At 34.0% G+C, this 14,528-nt stretch overlaps 1 protein-coding gene across 3 annotated transcripts in view; it reads left to right on the forward strand.

Annotated features, from left to right (window-relative positions):
- Window positions 1-14,528, forward strand: part of PRKG1 (protein kinase cGMP-dependent 1) — a 1,114,039-nt gene that overhangs the window by 782,701 nt on the left and 316,810 nt on the right. For 2 of the 3 annotated variants that reach the window (XM_039871820.1, XM_039871819.1), the window contains exon 5: window positions 10,496-10,559. In XM_039871820.1, the coding sequence (XP_039727754.1) occupies window positions 10,496-10,559 (64 nt within the window). Of the gene's footprint in view, window positions 1-2,202; window positions 2,208-3,811; window positions 3,822-10,493; window positions 10,560-14,528 lie in introns of those variants that run through there. The other variant, XM_039871821.1, reaches the window with a different exon arrangement.

Genomic DNA, 14,528 nt, shown 5'->3' on the forward strand with positions numbered 1-14,528 from the left:
CATATAATTGGTTAAAGAAACTATGGTATATACATACAATGGAATACTATTCAGCCTTAAAAAAGAAGAATATCCTTCAATATGCAAAACATGGATAAGCCTTGAGGACATCATGCTAAGCAAAATGAGCCAGTTATAGAAAGGCAAATGCTGCATGATTTTATCTAGATGAGGTATCTAAAATAGAATCATAAAATCAAAGAGTACAATGGTGATTGCCTGGGGCTAGAGGAAGGGAGAAATAGAGTTACTAATCAAATGCATAAAATTTCAGTAAAGCAAGATGAATAAGCGCTACAGATTTTCTGTACAATATTGTACCTGTAGTCAACAACAATGTATTTTACACTGAAAATTTGTTAAGAGAGTAAATCTCATGTTAAGTGTTCTGACCACAATAAAAATAAAGTACAAAATAAAACAAAAATCTGATAACACATAGGTTGAAAAGCTTGCCTCTACTTTGGGAAATAAACTGGAATACGTTTGTGAATTTTAGTGATTATTTTAAATGAACGTATACCAACTGAAATCATCTGAGAATATTTTAAAACAAATTGAACATGGAAGAAGCTTTTAGATGGTATGGTAAGAGAATTAACCCTGTCACAGAAAGATAGATATTATATAATTCCATTTTTATGAGGTAACTAGCATGGCCAAATTTATAGACACAGAAAGTAGAATGGTGGTTACCAGTGACTGGGGTGGAGGGAGGAAAGGAGAATGGGGAGTTACTGTTTAATTGTTACAGAGTTTCAGTTTGGGAGGATGAAAAATTCTAGAGATGGATACTGGTGATGACTGCCCAGCAATATGAATGCATTAATGCCATTGAACTGTGTACATAGATGATTAAAATTATAAATTTATGTTACATATATTTTGTTAAAGTTTTAAAAAATTCATCAATTTCTGGGAACTCACTCCATGACTTCTTAAATCTTAAATCTGAACTTCTAATGACTTTAAGGTTTTGAAACAAGTGTCCTAGGGGCATTTCCTTACCAAGAATCTGGTGTACTTGCTTTGGAAAACCTGGTGAATCTGCAGAATTGAATAATATTAAAATCAAACTTGACAGTTTATAGTTGAATAGTATAGCAGAATTTTGATGGATGGTTTTTAAGATAATACTTTAAGAATTTTTGTTGTGTTTACAAATAACTCAATCACTGATATTTGGTGATTTAACTTGAAATTAAAGCAATTTCAAATACATTCACTCATATTATTTCATGGCATTTTTTTTGAAATTGCTCAGACCGGACTTATTCTATATTAGAGATGAAAACATTGAGATTTACTGAGCTGAAGTGATTTTTCCCATCTCTTACTCATACTACCTGGAGTTAGGATGGTAGGAAAAATACCTAATTGATGAGAATATAACTCTTGTCTAAATGAGAGTTGCAGAGGTGATAGTTTCATAAATTTTCTTTTTTTTTAATCATTGGAAAATTGTTAAATCATCTTCCATTATTAAATTAATCATTTTAATTGAGACATAGCAAGTATATAAAAAGGTGTGGGAGAATGTACATAAAGAATTTACACGAGAAAAAGCATGCAACTTAAGGCTTATGTAGGGAAAGGAGGTGTTTGTAGCACTCAATAAGGGCAGGAGAGGCATGGGTAATTAGGGGTACTGGACACTAGTACTATTCTTAGAGCCACCTGTCTCTGAATTCTTTACTTTCAAAAGGCTCCCTTGTTGGCGAGAAAGTTTCTGCTGGGTGTGCCCCTCTTTTTGGTGAGAAACCCAGAGGATGTGCCCTGACCTCTTCTATACCATGTGCCAAGATTAAGACACTGGATTTCCTGCCCAGATGGCCCTGAGTTTGTTTATAGCGTCTGCATTGGTTTCTTCCCAGCTCCTTTCTTCCTGCCCTGCCATTTTTCCCACCTCTGTGAGTGTCTGCAGAAAGACAGCTATGTTTGTAGGTGGAGACGAGGTGATTGTGACTGCACAGGAAATCAGGGCCCTGCAAATGTTAGGGATGGGTCTGGAGGACAGTTACTAAAATGTAAATTATTGAAATATTTTTCTGTATATTATCCCATTTTTCCTTTTCCAGACAGGTTTGTAGGCTCTATCGTTTTTCTATCAGAGTTTTTGGTTAATACTAGGAGCTTCTAGAAGATAAGACACTTATATCTATTTTTAAGCTTAAATTAATTTAAAGAGATTACAAAGAGTATCTGGAGTCAAAAGGAGAAAGAAGAGAACCTGAGAAATAATTTTTCAAGAGTACATTTCTCTGCTTGGACTTGCTAGGGAGACTGACTAGAAGCACCAGGGTTCCCAGCTTGATCAAAGATTTCCATCTTCCTCTGTGGGCACAGAAGCAGAGAGCCATTGGACTTCAAGAGTCTTTCGTGACCTTGATAACAGAGCGATTAGAGACTTTACTCTCCACGTTCTGGGGATGACAGCTTCCTGAGTTCAGGCATGACCTTGGGGAATAGCTAAACAATGAATACAATGAATCAATATCCCACTGCAAAAGAAGGATTGATACTCTAAGTCAAATAGAATTTGATTTAAGAAAATTAGGAAATGGATCTCGAGTCTACACAGAGATTTATATCTGATATATTAGAAAGTTGATTTTGATTTTTGAAGGTCTTAAACAGTAACATAGAACAAAAAAATGCCTGTCATTGTTGTGGCTACTAATGTTTATTGAAAGTTTACTATGGGTCAGTCACCTTCTTAATGCTTTACATCTACTATTTTTCTTCTTTTCACCAACACCCAATGCAGCAAGTGGTCTTATCTCCCTGCTTTTTAAGCTAAGGAGGCTGAGACCTAGAGAAGTTAGATTACTTGCCAAAGACATAGCTAATAATTGGTAGCAGAGCCTCATTTTAAAGCCCATGCACTTAATCAGTATACAATCTTCCAGGATAAGGAGTTTAAATTTTATTCATAGATGATAAAATTATACTTTATGTGTCTCTAATTGTTTGCTTTACTTAAATATTCTTACATGCAAACTAAATTCTTATTCTTAAAATCTGGTGAGATGATAGGCAGCTAATGAGGAATTGGAGTCACTATGTGATAAAGGCTGATAGAAAGTAAATCTGACAGTGATGTGTAAAGTAAATTGGGGTATGAGACAGAAAAAGAGGGCAAAGGAAGACCACTTATAAGACTATTCTATAACAGACTGAACCAAAATCAATGCCAAATGACCCAATTAAGGGAGAAAAGTATGTTGAGGGCAGGCAACCTTTTGCTGAGCTCACTAATGGGAAAGATCAGATAGCTGTAAGGTTAAGAAGGACCCTTACTTTAATCCTTCATTAATTGAAATTTATTTCTTTGGTAAACCAGAGATTTCTTCTTTTATTTAATTGGTATGAGCTGTAGTAAGCTACTAACACAGTAATAAACAAGCCTGTCAATATTTTTGGCATTAAACTCGATATAGGGCTGATTTCTTATGACAGAATAAAAAGGCTACTGTCCCTCAAATGCTACCCAAAGATAATTAATATAACTCTGTATGCTCTGCTGTAGGTAGAGGGCATTATTGAATTATTTCAGTTTACTCAAGAGATAGCTTGTCTTATAAATATGGGGTTACATTTGATGCTCTTTGGTTATATTTAAAAACTGTGGATACTAAAAACTGTGGACTAATTGGGGATCACTTTGTAAATTATGTAAATGTCTAACCACTATGCCATACACCTGAGACTTATACAAAATAATATTGAATGTCAACTCTAATTGAAAAATAAAAATTAAAAAATAAAAAAAATAAAAAAAACTGATATCAAACCCTTTGCTACTAAGTAGATTATTAAAAAATTGCTTGTTCAGTATGAAAACAATTTAAACTGGGTTTGTTTTTTTTTTAGGTTTCTTAACTACAAAGAATCTTCCTTGTCTCCCCTATTTCTCTCTCATCCCATATCAAGTCTACCAGGAAATCATGCTACGTCCACTTTCAAAATATAACAGAGCTTAACTATTTCTTGCCAGCTCCATCGCTTCCATCCTTTCTGAACCTCTACTGCAGGAGGCTCTGCCTGGTGTACCAGCTTCTACTCTTGTCTCTTGCAGTTTATTCTCTATAGAGCTGACAGAGGGATCTCTGTAATACATAAGTAAGATCATGTCACACCTAGCATCCACATTTCACTCAGATTAAACCAAGTCCTTAGAATGATCTCTCAGCCCCTTTGTTATCTGACCCCTCCTCCTTAGCTCTTCCACTCTCTTCCAACTCACTGACTTTAGATATCCTGACCACTTTGCTGCTTCTAGAATACATTCAACACTTAAAACCCTTTGCAGTTTCTGTTCCCTCTGCCTGGATGCTCTTTGTTAGACCTTCAATTAAATACCTTCCTCACCTCTCTCAGATTTCTGCTAAAATCTCACATTCTCAATGAGGATATTCTGGTCCTGTTTAATATTTCAGCCTACTCCTCCCATTGTAATCTCTGTTATCTTGTTTGACTTTTTACAGTGTAAAATTTTATTGTCCTTATATAACATACAGTATGGTGTGTATTAATATGTATGTTTAATATATATATATATATATAATTTATTATGTTTATTCTTTTTTCCTATTTCCTTAATCAATAGGCGGAAATTTTTACTTTTGTTTGTTGATGAATTCCAGACACCTGCAAGTTATAGTACATAGTAGGCAGTCAATACGTTTTAATGAATAAATAAGTAAATTAGTTAAAACACAATATTTTATCAATGAGAAGGAAATTTTTTCTTTTAAATGAATCCAACTAGAATATATTTTATCCAGTCATAATCATAATTGTGCATTTTATATTCTTTGGTATTATAAGATACATTTACAAAATAGAAAATACTGAAAATAGAAGAAAGTTGGGGCGGGGGAGATTTGTAGTCACTGCACCTAACAAAATTCCTATTAACCTTCTGACATTTTTCTGCAGTGCTTCTCTATTCATAATTGTAAGTCTTTAATAAAAACATAATTATTTTATGGTATACATAATTTGTATTATCTGTTTCTTGTCGTATTGTAAGTATTCCATGTTTTATATCCTTTTCATCAAGATACTTCTTAATCACTGTATGTCATTGTTTTTCCAATCGTGAGAGTTATATCTATCGATACTAACTTTATCAGGAGTTAAAAATGATATCTTAAAATATTTACTAATTTATTTTAAAACACAAACGTATCACATGTTAACCTAAAAAGCCTATTTTTAATGAAAATCACTGTTTTCCTAAAAAAGAAGTTAGTAAAAAGAGAAGCTTGAGTTTACATTTTTACAAATCTGTCAATGTCCAGCTAAGAAGAAAACAGCAGCTCTCATATCTGATCCTGCCTTCCATCTTTTGAATTTCTGCTGTTTTGGTTGAAGTATATGAAAAAAATCAGCTTCACAGAGATATATAATAGGAAAAGAGAAGAGTAAGCTAATGATCTTTTTAGATAATTATGGACATTATTCGACACTACTCCAAAACCCAACAAATGGTAATTTATTTAAGGTTAATTGCAGTGTGGAATCAGAAACCATATCAGCAAACTTTTCACATTTCATTACATTAAAATCCATTGATCCATCTCGTACTTTGAATAGATCTTTCCCCATGCATGACTTTGTAACAACGTGCATTGGTCATCTGGAAAATACTGGTTCACTGAGTTAGGCAGAATTTCCAATATGAACAAACTCTCATTTGTTAATATCAATATATCACTAATGATCTCATCAGAAAGTCTTCAAGTACTGAAAATCTGTTCAGCTCACAGTAGCAGATAAAAGTTTCCTGAAGTTTTAGGTTTTATTTGAAAGTTCAAAATATGTTATTGGCAACAAATACCATCTGTCATTTTCCTCAAAGTGGCAGGCTCACATTGTTCTTTAAAAAAAAAAATTGTCTACCAGATACCCAGGCCTGATTAACCAGTTTGTTGGTCATCGCTAAGTAAAAATGATGTTCCATGAAAAAAAGTGACTAATGCAGCTTGGAACTCCAGCAATTACATGTCATTTTTCTTGAGACAACCATCATAATTTAGTGTGCAGCAGAAGTGCTTTATGTGTACCTGTCATCTGTCACACAATATTAAAATGATCTATACACAAAGGTTGTAACTTAATAAAATTATTAACTTTAACCATTTCATCGAAAACATTTTAAATTACAACCAGCATTTTATTTTGTTACTTTTCTTTTACTGTATGTGGTGATTAAGAATCTGACAACTAGTGCAATTTGGTGTTACTGCCTTAATGTGTGCTGAGGGGCAACCATCGTTTTTTGCAACATTATTTTGCAAATATCAACATAGTTATTCCAGGATAAACCATGAGATTTTGGAAGTTATTCGATACTTAATAGCTCAACATTACTTACGTTTGTTGCCAAGCATTCTCGTATAAAATATTACCTTCTTTGATGATTAGTTAGTTCTGATCAGATGAATAAAAGCAAAACAGCAAGTCCAGCCATTACTGTAGATTAATTCATCTGTTAGTCAAAAGTATAATTCTACAGCAAGATCTTAACTTGTCTTTGTGTTTAATTCAATAAGGTGCTATGTCAATTCAGTAAGGTTCTTTATCTTTAGAAAGAGGCAGTGCAATGATTTCTTTTACTGACTTCGTTCAGCAGGCCTTCAGTAAAGTTAAAGTCAACTCTGTAAGGTTTTATTGCTCACTCAACTATCTTGTGGGCTTCTCCAGTCACTAAGGTATAGAAATTCACCCCGTAAGATGCTTCACTTTTTCATTTCTAATTTGAAAGCTGTACCAAACATTATTTGGCTCTGAAACATTTTATCATGTCTATATTTAAAATATACTTTTAAAAAAACTTTATTGGGCTAAAAATGTCATAACAACTGGCATATTTTTTAAATGGTTCTGTTGTATAAGACAATAAGGTAAATTGTCATCTATAATTCTGAGGGAGATAGATTTTACTACATTTTTATTTATTTCCAGTGTCTCCAAATTTCTTTGGACTAGATTTATTCTATTCATAATTCAGAAAAGTCTCTGGTGTGTTCTTGTTATATTTTTTAGTGTCTTTAGACTTAGAAATTGGCAGCTGTGGCTTGTAAATATGACTCTTCCAATCTTCCCTTTCAAAATGAATTATCCATCCTTAAAAATAAGAACAATCTAATAGACTTTATTAAATTCTTAATGTTAATAATTATAAACTCTCAAAATAATAAATTTTAGATAAAATTTAAAAGTTAAACATATTTTAAAATATAACACTATTATCATAACACATGATATCCACATATATTTACTTCTTATTGTTTTTCCAGTTAAGAAAAAAGAAATCTTCCGAAGTCAAAAGACCGATTTAGGTTACAGAGATTATAGCAGGCATATGACAACTAACTAGTAAAACCATAGTAGAAGTACTGAAATAATATTTAGTTAATTTCTGTAAATTGAACACATATCATAAACCTATTACCAAAAATTTCTAGAAAACACAGGAACATGCAAGCATACCTCCTTTAGCCATCAAAATAATAATGTCATCGTATGTTGTGTAACTTCTGAAGGATTCTGTACACATCTGAAAGGAGTGAAAACAAATTTCAATTTAGACTTTTTTTTGTTTGTTTTTTTACTTTGAGGACCCCCTTGAAAGGGTCTTGGAGAATCTTGGGCTCTAAGACCACATTTTGAGCACTGCTATTGTATGTAATTTTATGAGGCCCAATTATTTTTTCACAGACATAACTGGAATGAATTTTTTGTGTTTTTCCCTCCTCTGTTAATTATTTTCATTCAGTAGACTACCAAAAATAAAATCACTAAGACAAATTCAGAATATGGGACTATAAAAGTGTTTTCAGAGTCATTTATAAAAGCAAAACCACTTATTTTTCTGCTAATTGATTTCCATTTTGTTAAATTTAGAAGTGCTTCAACTATTACTAATAATTTTTTAGTGTTCCTTCTTAAAAATCATGCTTAATTTTTATTAGTAATAAATGCTGCTGAATGTCTTGAAGCATTTAAAATTATGAAAGACTGTGATATGTATACAATGAAACATTAGGCAGGCATGAGAAATAAGGAAAGCTGCTGTTTGCTGCAACATCGATGGATCTTGAGGGAATTACACTTGGTGAAATAAGCCAGACAGAGAAAGACAGTACTTTATGGTATCACTTAAGATGAAATCTAAATAAAAAGTTAAACTCATAACAATGTAGAGTATTAAGCTGGTTTCCAAGGGCCGAGGAGTAGGGGAGAAAGGGAGAGGCTGGTAAAAGTGTACAAACTTTGAGCTATAACATGGTGGCTATAGTTGATAACACTGTTGTATAATTAAAATTTGCTAAGAGAGAATGTGAATGTCCTCAGTAAAAGATAAATATGTGAAGTGATGGATGTGTTAATTAATTAGATTAACTAAATGGGAGGAATCTTTTCACCATGTATATGCATATCAAATCATCATGGTGTGTACTTTAAATATGTTACAGTTTTGTCAATTATACCTCAATAGAGCTGAAAAAATAGTTAAGTAAAATTGTAAAAGACAATTTATTTAAAATGCCCTCCTAAAACAACAACAACAACAACTACTTCTTCTTCTTCTTCTCCTCCTCCTCCTCCTCCTCCTCCTATCCTCCTCCACTCCTCCTCCTCCTCCTCCTCCTCCTCCTCCACCTCCCTCCCTCCTCCTCCTCCTCCTTCTTCTTCTTCTTCTTCTTCTTCTTCTTCTTCTTTCTTCTTTCTTCTTTCTTCTTTCTTCTTCTTTTCTTCTTCTTTCTTCTTTCTTCTTTCTTCTTTTCTTCTTCTTTCTTCTTCTTCTTCATTTTATTTAGTGTGTTATGTGATCAAGCAAATATGAAATTTTTTTCCTGGGTAAGAATGCTCATGAAAATGAAAGTATTGTAGTATGGGTCGACATAAACATAACATAATAGGCCTGTCTAAAGAGGAGAGCCAATTATAATAAAATGAGAAAAATTCAGCTGTAGTTTGTGTTTTCCACAAATACCCATTGGGATAGAAACATTCTACTCATTCTTACATCTCAGAAGAAACTGAAATATAGCTCATTAAAAGAACAAGATTTTTTAACCTGCATACCTCCTGGAAACAGCTTCCTCTATCTTCCTCTGTCTCTTCCTGTGTTATGTTCCATTCAGCTGCTTAGATAGACTGCCTTCTGGAAATTAGAACCCACATGGCTCAGACCACAGCAGTAAATCTGGTGAAACAGATGGTTCTGGGTGCACTGTTATACTTCTGTATAAAACCTTGGGATTTTATCAATTAGCTTTACACTAAATAATGGGAATCAGAGATGACAGTTAAATTAATAAAAATTTCATATTTATACCCAAACAGTATGTTATGGCTTCTTTCATGATATCATTTTAATCAAGCCAGGACTATTCTGTAAGTCAAATATCATACATACAAATGTATTTGCACTCATTTATAGTCTTTTCCCTATTCAAACATTGAGGTATGATTAATTGAGAATTTAGTTCCACATTCCAGTTAGATTTTTCAGTGGAGTTTCAAGAATTATATACCGATGACTTTTTTTTTTTAAGTCATTACTATTTCACATATAAAAGAAGTTTTGTTGGTTTGTGTATTTAACATCATTCGAAATTTTTTTCATTTGCTGATCAATGAGAGAAAATAGAGAAGATGATGATAAGAACAGAATTAACATTTTTCAGTATCTACTATGAGTCTGGCTCTCTTTCCACCATCTGATCTGATCCTTATAACTGTCCTAGGAAACGGTCCCACATCCATGCTTTTGTAACTTTATCCAAAACATACTATTGAGTTATTTGTAAATCACTGGAAATACAGGAGTCGAACAAGACAAATACTGTTCCTATTTTTGAGAAATTTTAATTCTAGTAGGGAAGACACAATTAACATATCTGATTATCTAACTGTAGTTACAATCATAAGGAGTTTATTATAAAAGGACCTTTTCCAGCTAGGATGGGGTTGAGAGTAGGACAAGTCCAACATTTTTGAATGAATGCTTGCAGGTCTGAATGAAAGAAGAAGTCAAGCTGTGTCCTAAAGAGTGAGTGGAAATTGGGCCATAGAAAAAAGTGTGTGTGTGTGTGTGTGTGTGTGTTGTGTGTGTGTGTGTGTGTGTGTGTTGGAGGTGGGGTAGCTAGAGAGGGTGATGGAACTGAAAGGAATTTGGTTTCCGCAGACTGATAAGGGAGAGATTGGTATTCTCCCATTATAGCTGAGGTATTCAACATCACACAGATAAATATAAGTGGGATTTGAAATCAATTCTGTGCAACCCCTGAATTCTTTCTAGTACAATATGCTTTTTTCTTGTTCATCATCAAGTCACGCTTACATTATTGCTTTGATTTTCATCTACAGATTCTTTGTTATCAAATGCTTTTGCATTTTCATTCAGACATACTGCTGTTTTATTTAAGAAAGTAAGTTGCTGTTCATGCCTCAGCATTATCTCTGTTTTATTTTTCAGCGTTCCAACATTCCAGAGCCTTCCTGAGGAGATCCTCAGTAAGCTTGCGGACGTCCTTGAAGAGGTAATTGCTTTTAGCCCTTGAACTTTTAAGATGGGACCCAGCCCATCAGAGCTGTGTAATAATAAGTTACAAACTACAGGGAGACCTTTTAAATATTTTTAAGCTCTGGGATGCTTTTTATTTGGCTTCAGCAAAAAGCAGCTTAGCACATCTGACATTTATACAGAGTCAGAAATGTGCAAATCAACTGTAGAGGGAGGAAATCTTCATTGTGGCAAATATAATGTTACTTTGACTTCTGAGAATGGGAGATAGCATATTTCCCTTATTTTAGTCACTGTAAAGCAAGATTGTAGCAATTGCCAATCCGAAGAAGCTTCAGGTGAGCAAATTTACAACAGGAATTAGCAGTTGGGTGCATAGTTTATTAGCATATAAATATATTTTACACACATAATTTTATGTCTGAATATGAATGTATCACTGTTACTTCTTTTTCTCTGAACCTTTGAACCTTTTCGGCAAAAAATGTCGAAGCAGGAGATAGGAAGTTTATACAAGCAGTGTCTTGTGTACGTACAAGAGGATAGGGTCTTTGGTGCCTATATAGACAAGGAAGGCAGAATATCTGGGCACATGTGCAGTAGGTGGTTGGAGGGCCTGTTTTGGTATCTTGTATTTTCTCAGTGATCTACAAAACAAGGTAATCAACTGAAAACGAGGATTAGATAGAGATATGAGAAGTTTAAGGACAGAGAAGGTATGAGAAAAACGAAAGAGTGAATAAACTAGGAAAACACAGTATAATTGCCAGGCACCATTCAGCCTTCATTTGATGTTAGCAATCCCAAATCTAAGTTAGACAGGGAAGTGTTTAAGACTTGCAGTAGGGGAGAGAAATCAAACTTAACTCTGCTGGAACAAAAGGTGGGAGACTTTTTAAGTGCTCAGGTGAGCTAGTGGAAACCTCCTTATGTTGGGAGGAGGTTGGTCTGTGTGATTTGGTCATCTGTGTTTACTAATTATCCCTTATGCAAGTTAGGCTCCTACCCTCCTAGAGACTGGGAGATAGAGCCCCTGTATCCTTCTATAATTACATTTCTAAGGAATGACTTCTTGGTCTTTGAGAAAGACCTTCCTGATCTGTACAACTGACAAAATCTAGGAGAAGCTTTGCATCTCAAAGAGGCAGATTAAGAGTTAACAATTGCAAATTTTCTAAAGTAAATGCTCTAAGAAAAGGGAGATCAAGAGCCTAATAGTTCAGAAGAAGCCTGTCTAAAGTTTGGTCAGGCAGAGAGAGAGAGAGAGAGAAAAGAGATGTGTGTGAGAGTGTGTGTGTGTATGTGTGTGTGTGTTTCAGCCCTGTTTGTTTGCCTGGATTCAGGTTCCAACTAGGCAGTGAACTAGATTTAACCAAGACTGATATTTTGCCAGGAAAAAATAAGTGGTTGAGGGAGGGAATGGTGAATGGAGGGTGCATAAGAAGGAAAGATTATAATGATTGACCTTGGAATTTAAACTGGGCAAGGGAGAGAGGAGCCTTAGAAGGAGGAGCAAGGGCCATTGAGAGATTGTAGAATCCATGAATTTTAGTCTCAGGAGGTTGAAGTTTTTGGAGTTGGTCTATAGTAAGAGTAAACTGGAAAGATACTGAATATATTTTTGTCTAGGTACTAACTATACCAGTAATTCTATAATCTGTAGAACTTCAAAGTTTCATATACACAAATACTTAGTTTGAGGCATATTGAAGTGAGCTTCTCTATGATTTATTGGTCTCCCTGACCTTATATCTGAACACAAAGTGAGGCAGAAGTCACATTTGATTCCTACATTCAAGTGTAAAAAAATCATGAGAAAAAATAGTGACTGTATTTCTCTCAGAATGTGCTGACCACAGTGTCTGAAATCTCTGTAAGTGTAAAACTGCTTTTCCCACTTCTTTTGCAATTTTTGCTTTTTTTAATACACTGAAGACCTCTCTGAAGACCTTTTTTTTTAACAAAATGAACTAATTTAGAAATTTACCAGCCACAATCAAGCCCCTCAAAAGAAAAAAAAAAATCCCACAAAATTTTTTAATCGTTTTCTTTCTTTTCCACAGCTGTGAAAGCATTTGCTGTTTTGCAAAAACAATGATAGCTCTATAAATAATTCTGACCAAAGAAATATTTTAGTATTTTATGTCAGATTTTCTAATCAGAAGATGCCTTAATTTATGTTTGGATTCTGCAACCCACAGTACAGTCTATAGCAATGCCACATGAAAATGGAAACAGATGATTAAGTGCCCACACATTTGTTCTAAGGACATAAAAATGAAGTAAATAGACAAAATGTGAAGAAGACAGATAAATATACTACCCAATGCATGAAAGTGTTTAACTCAAGTTGAATAAGCAAGCACAATGAGAAATTAGATTAAATTATGTATCAGATAGCGTGAAACAAATTTAGAAGAACAAAAGCAATTCCAATGTCACATAACATTAAAGGGAAATGGGCTTGCATAATAATTGAGTTGTCTTTCTTTCTACAAATATCCACAAGAAGAAGAAAGAATTCTATATTATTTTGAAAGGCAAGCAGTATTATTATAGCATTCAACGAAGAAGTTTGCAGCTTGATTTGTTTGACAGATATTTATGGAGCACCTGCCACATGCCAACAATTGTTCCAAGCTCTGAGGATTCTAAGTCCTATTCTCCCATAGCATATGTTCCAGTGGAGAGGACAGATGAGAAATTCCTAAGGAAAACAGTGTAGTGATAAATCCACTCTGTTTTGCATTACTAATAGAAGGCCTGTCTGCAGCGGTGATACTTAAGCCAAAATCTAGATGCAGATATAGGATACCATGTGTACCAAGCAGAAGGAATAGCAGGTATAAGGTCCTAAAGAAGGAAAGAGTTTGCTATTCTTAAAGAATAGAAAGAAGGTTTACAGTGGGTTAAGATGAGGCTAGAGAAAATTAGCCAAGGCCTGATGGCACGGGGCTTTGCCAGTCATGGTAAGGAATTTAGTTTTTAATCTAAACACAATGGTTAGATTTGGAGGGTTGTAGGTAGTAAAGTGACACGATCAAAGTTATGTTTTAATAGTATCTCTCTGGCTAGTGTGGGAGAAGAATGGATTGTAGAGGGACAGACCAATTAGAAGGCTGCAACAAAATAACCCAGGTGAGGTTAGATGATTTGCATGTTGATTTACTTTTTTATTGATTATTTCATTTCTTATATTCGTTATAAAACAATATTTCTAGCATAAGAAAGAGAAAAAAATGAATAATAGAGACAAGGGAGGTAGGGACTGAGAGAAATAAAGTGACCAGATAAAAAGAGGAAAAACATAATGTTATTGATAAAGCGATTTAGAAAGGGACATATGACTAGAGAAAAAATGTATAATACCTGGGCCACACTATTTTGGAGCTGAAAAAGATGCTTTTAGATGAGTCATTTCTGCCATTACCCACCCCAGCCCCTACCTATTCCTCTCTGTAATTTCTTGTGTATATGTACCCATTTGCGTGTTCCTCTTTATAAGATTATAAAACAGAATATAATATCCTTATTTTTAGTGTAGCAATTTAGCGCTCTACCCCCCACCCACCTGCCTTTCCATTATATCTCATAGTAGAAATATTTCCTTGGTATATTGGATCTCTTATGTTTTCTTAAGGAACATATAGAAGTTTTCTTTAGTCTCTTTGAGAAGTGTGTATATGTGTAGATATTAACAGATTCTTGGTGAAAGGCCTATCCAGATTAAGTATAGTATCCAAACATTTTCCTAGGTTGTGTTTTGCAAGACAAGTTGAAATAATTACTTGATTCTCTACATAGTCACTTTTATTGTCACCATAGTATGTTCGTCTCCTCCCATATATGACCCAAATCTAAACAAATATCAGAGATCATTTTAGGAGTAATAGATTTGGTTTGCTAGAGAAGCCATTTTACAGTTTGTAAAATAAATTATGAAAAATTTGAGGTACATGTAGGGAATAGCAAGCTCTCACTTTAT

This window comes from Pteropus medius, unplaced genomic scaffold (genome assembly GCF_902729225.1).
Source record: "Pteropus medius unplaced genomic scaffold, Ma_sr-lr_union100, whole genome shotgun sequence".
Classification (NCBI taxonomy): Eukaryota; Metazoa; Chordata; class Mammalia; order Chiroptera; family Pteropodidae; genus Pteropus; species Pteropus medius.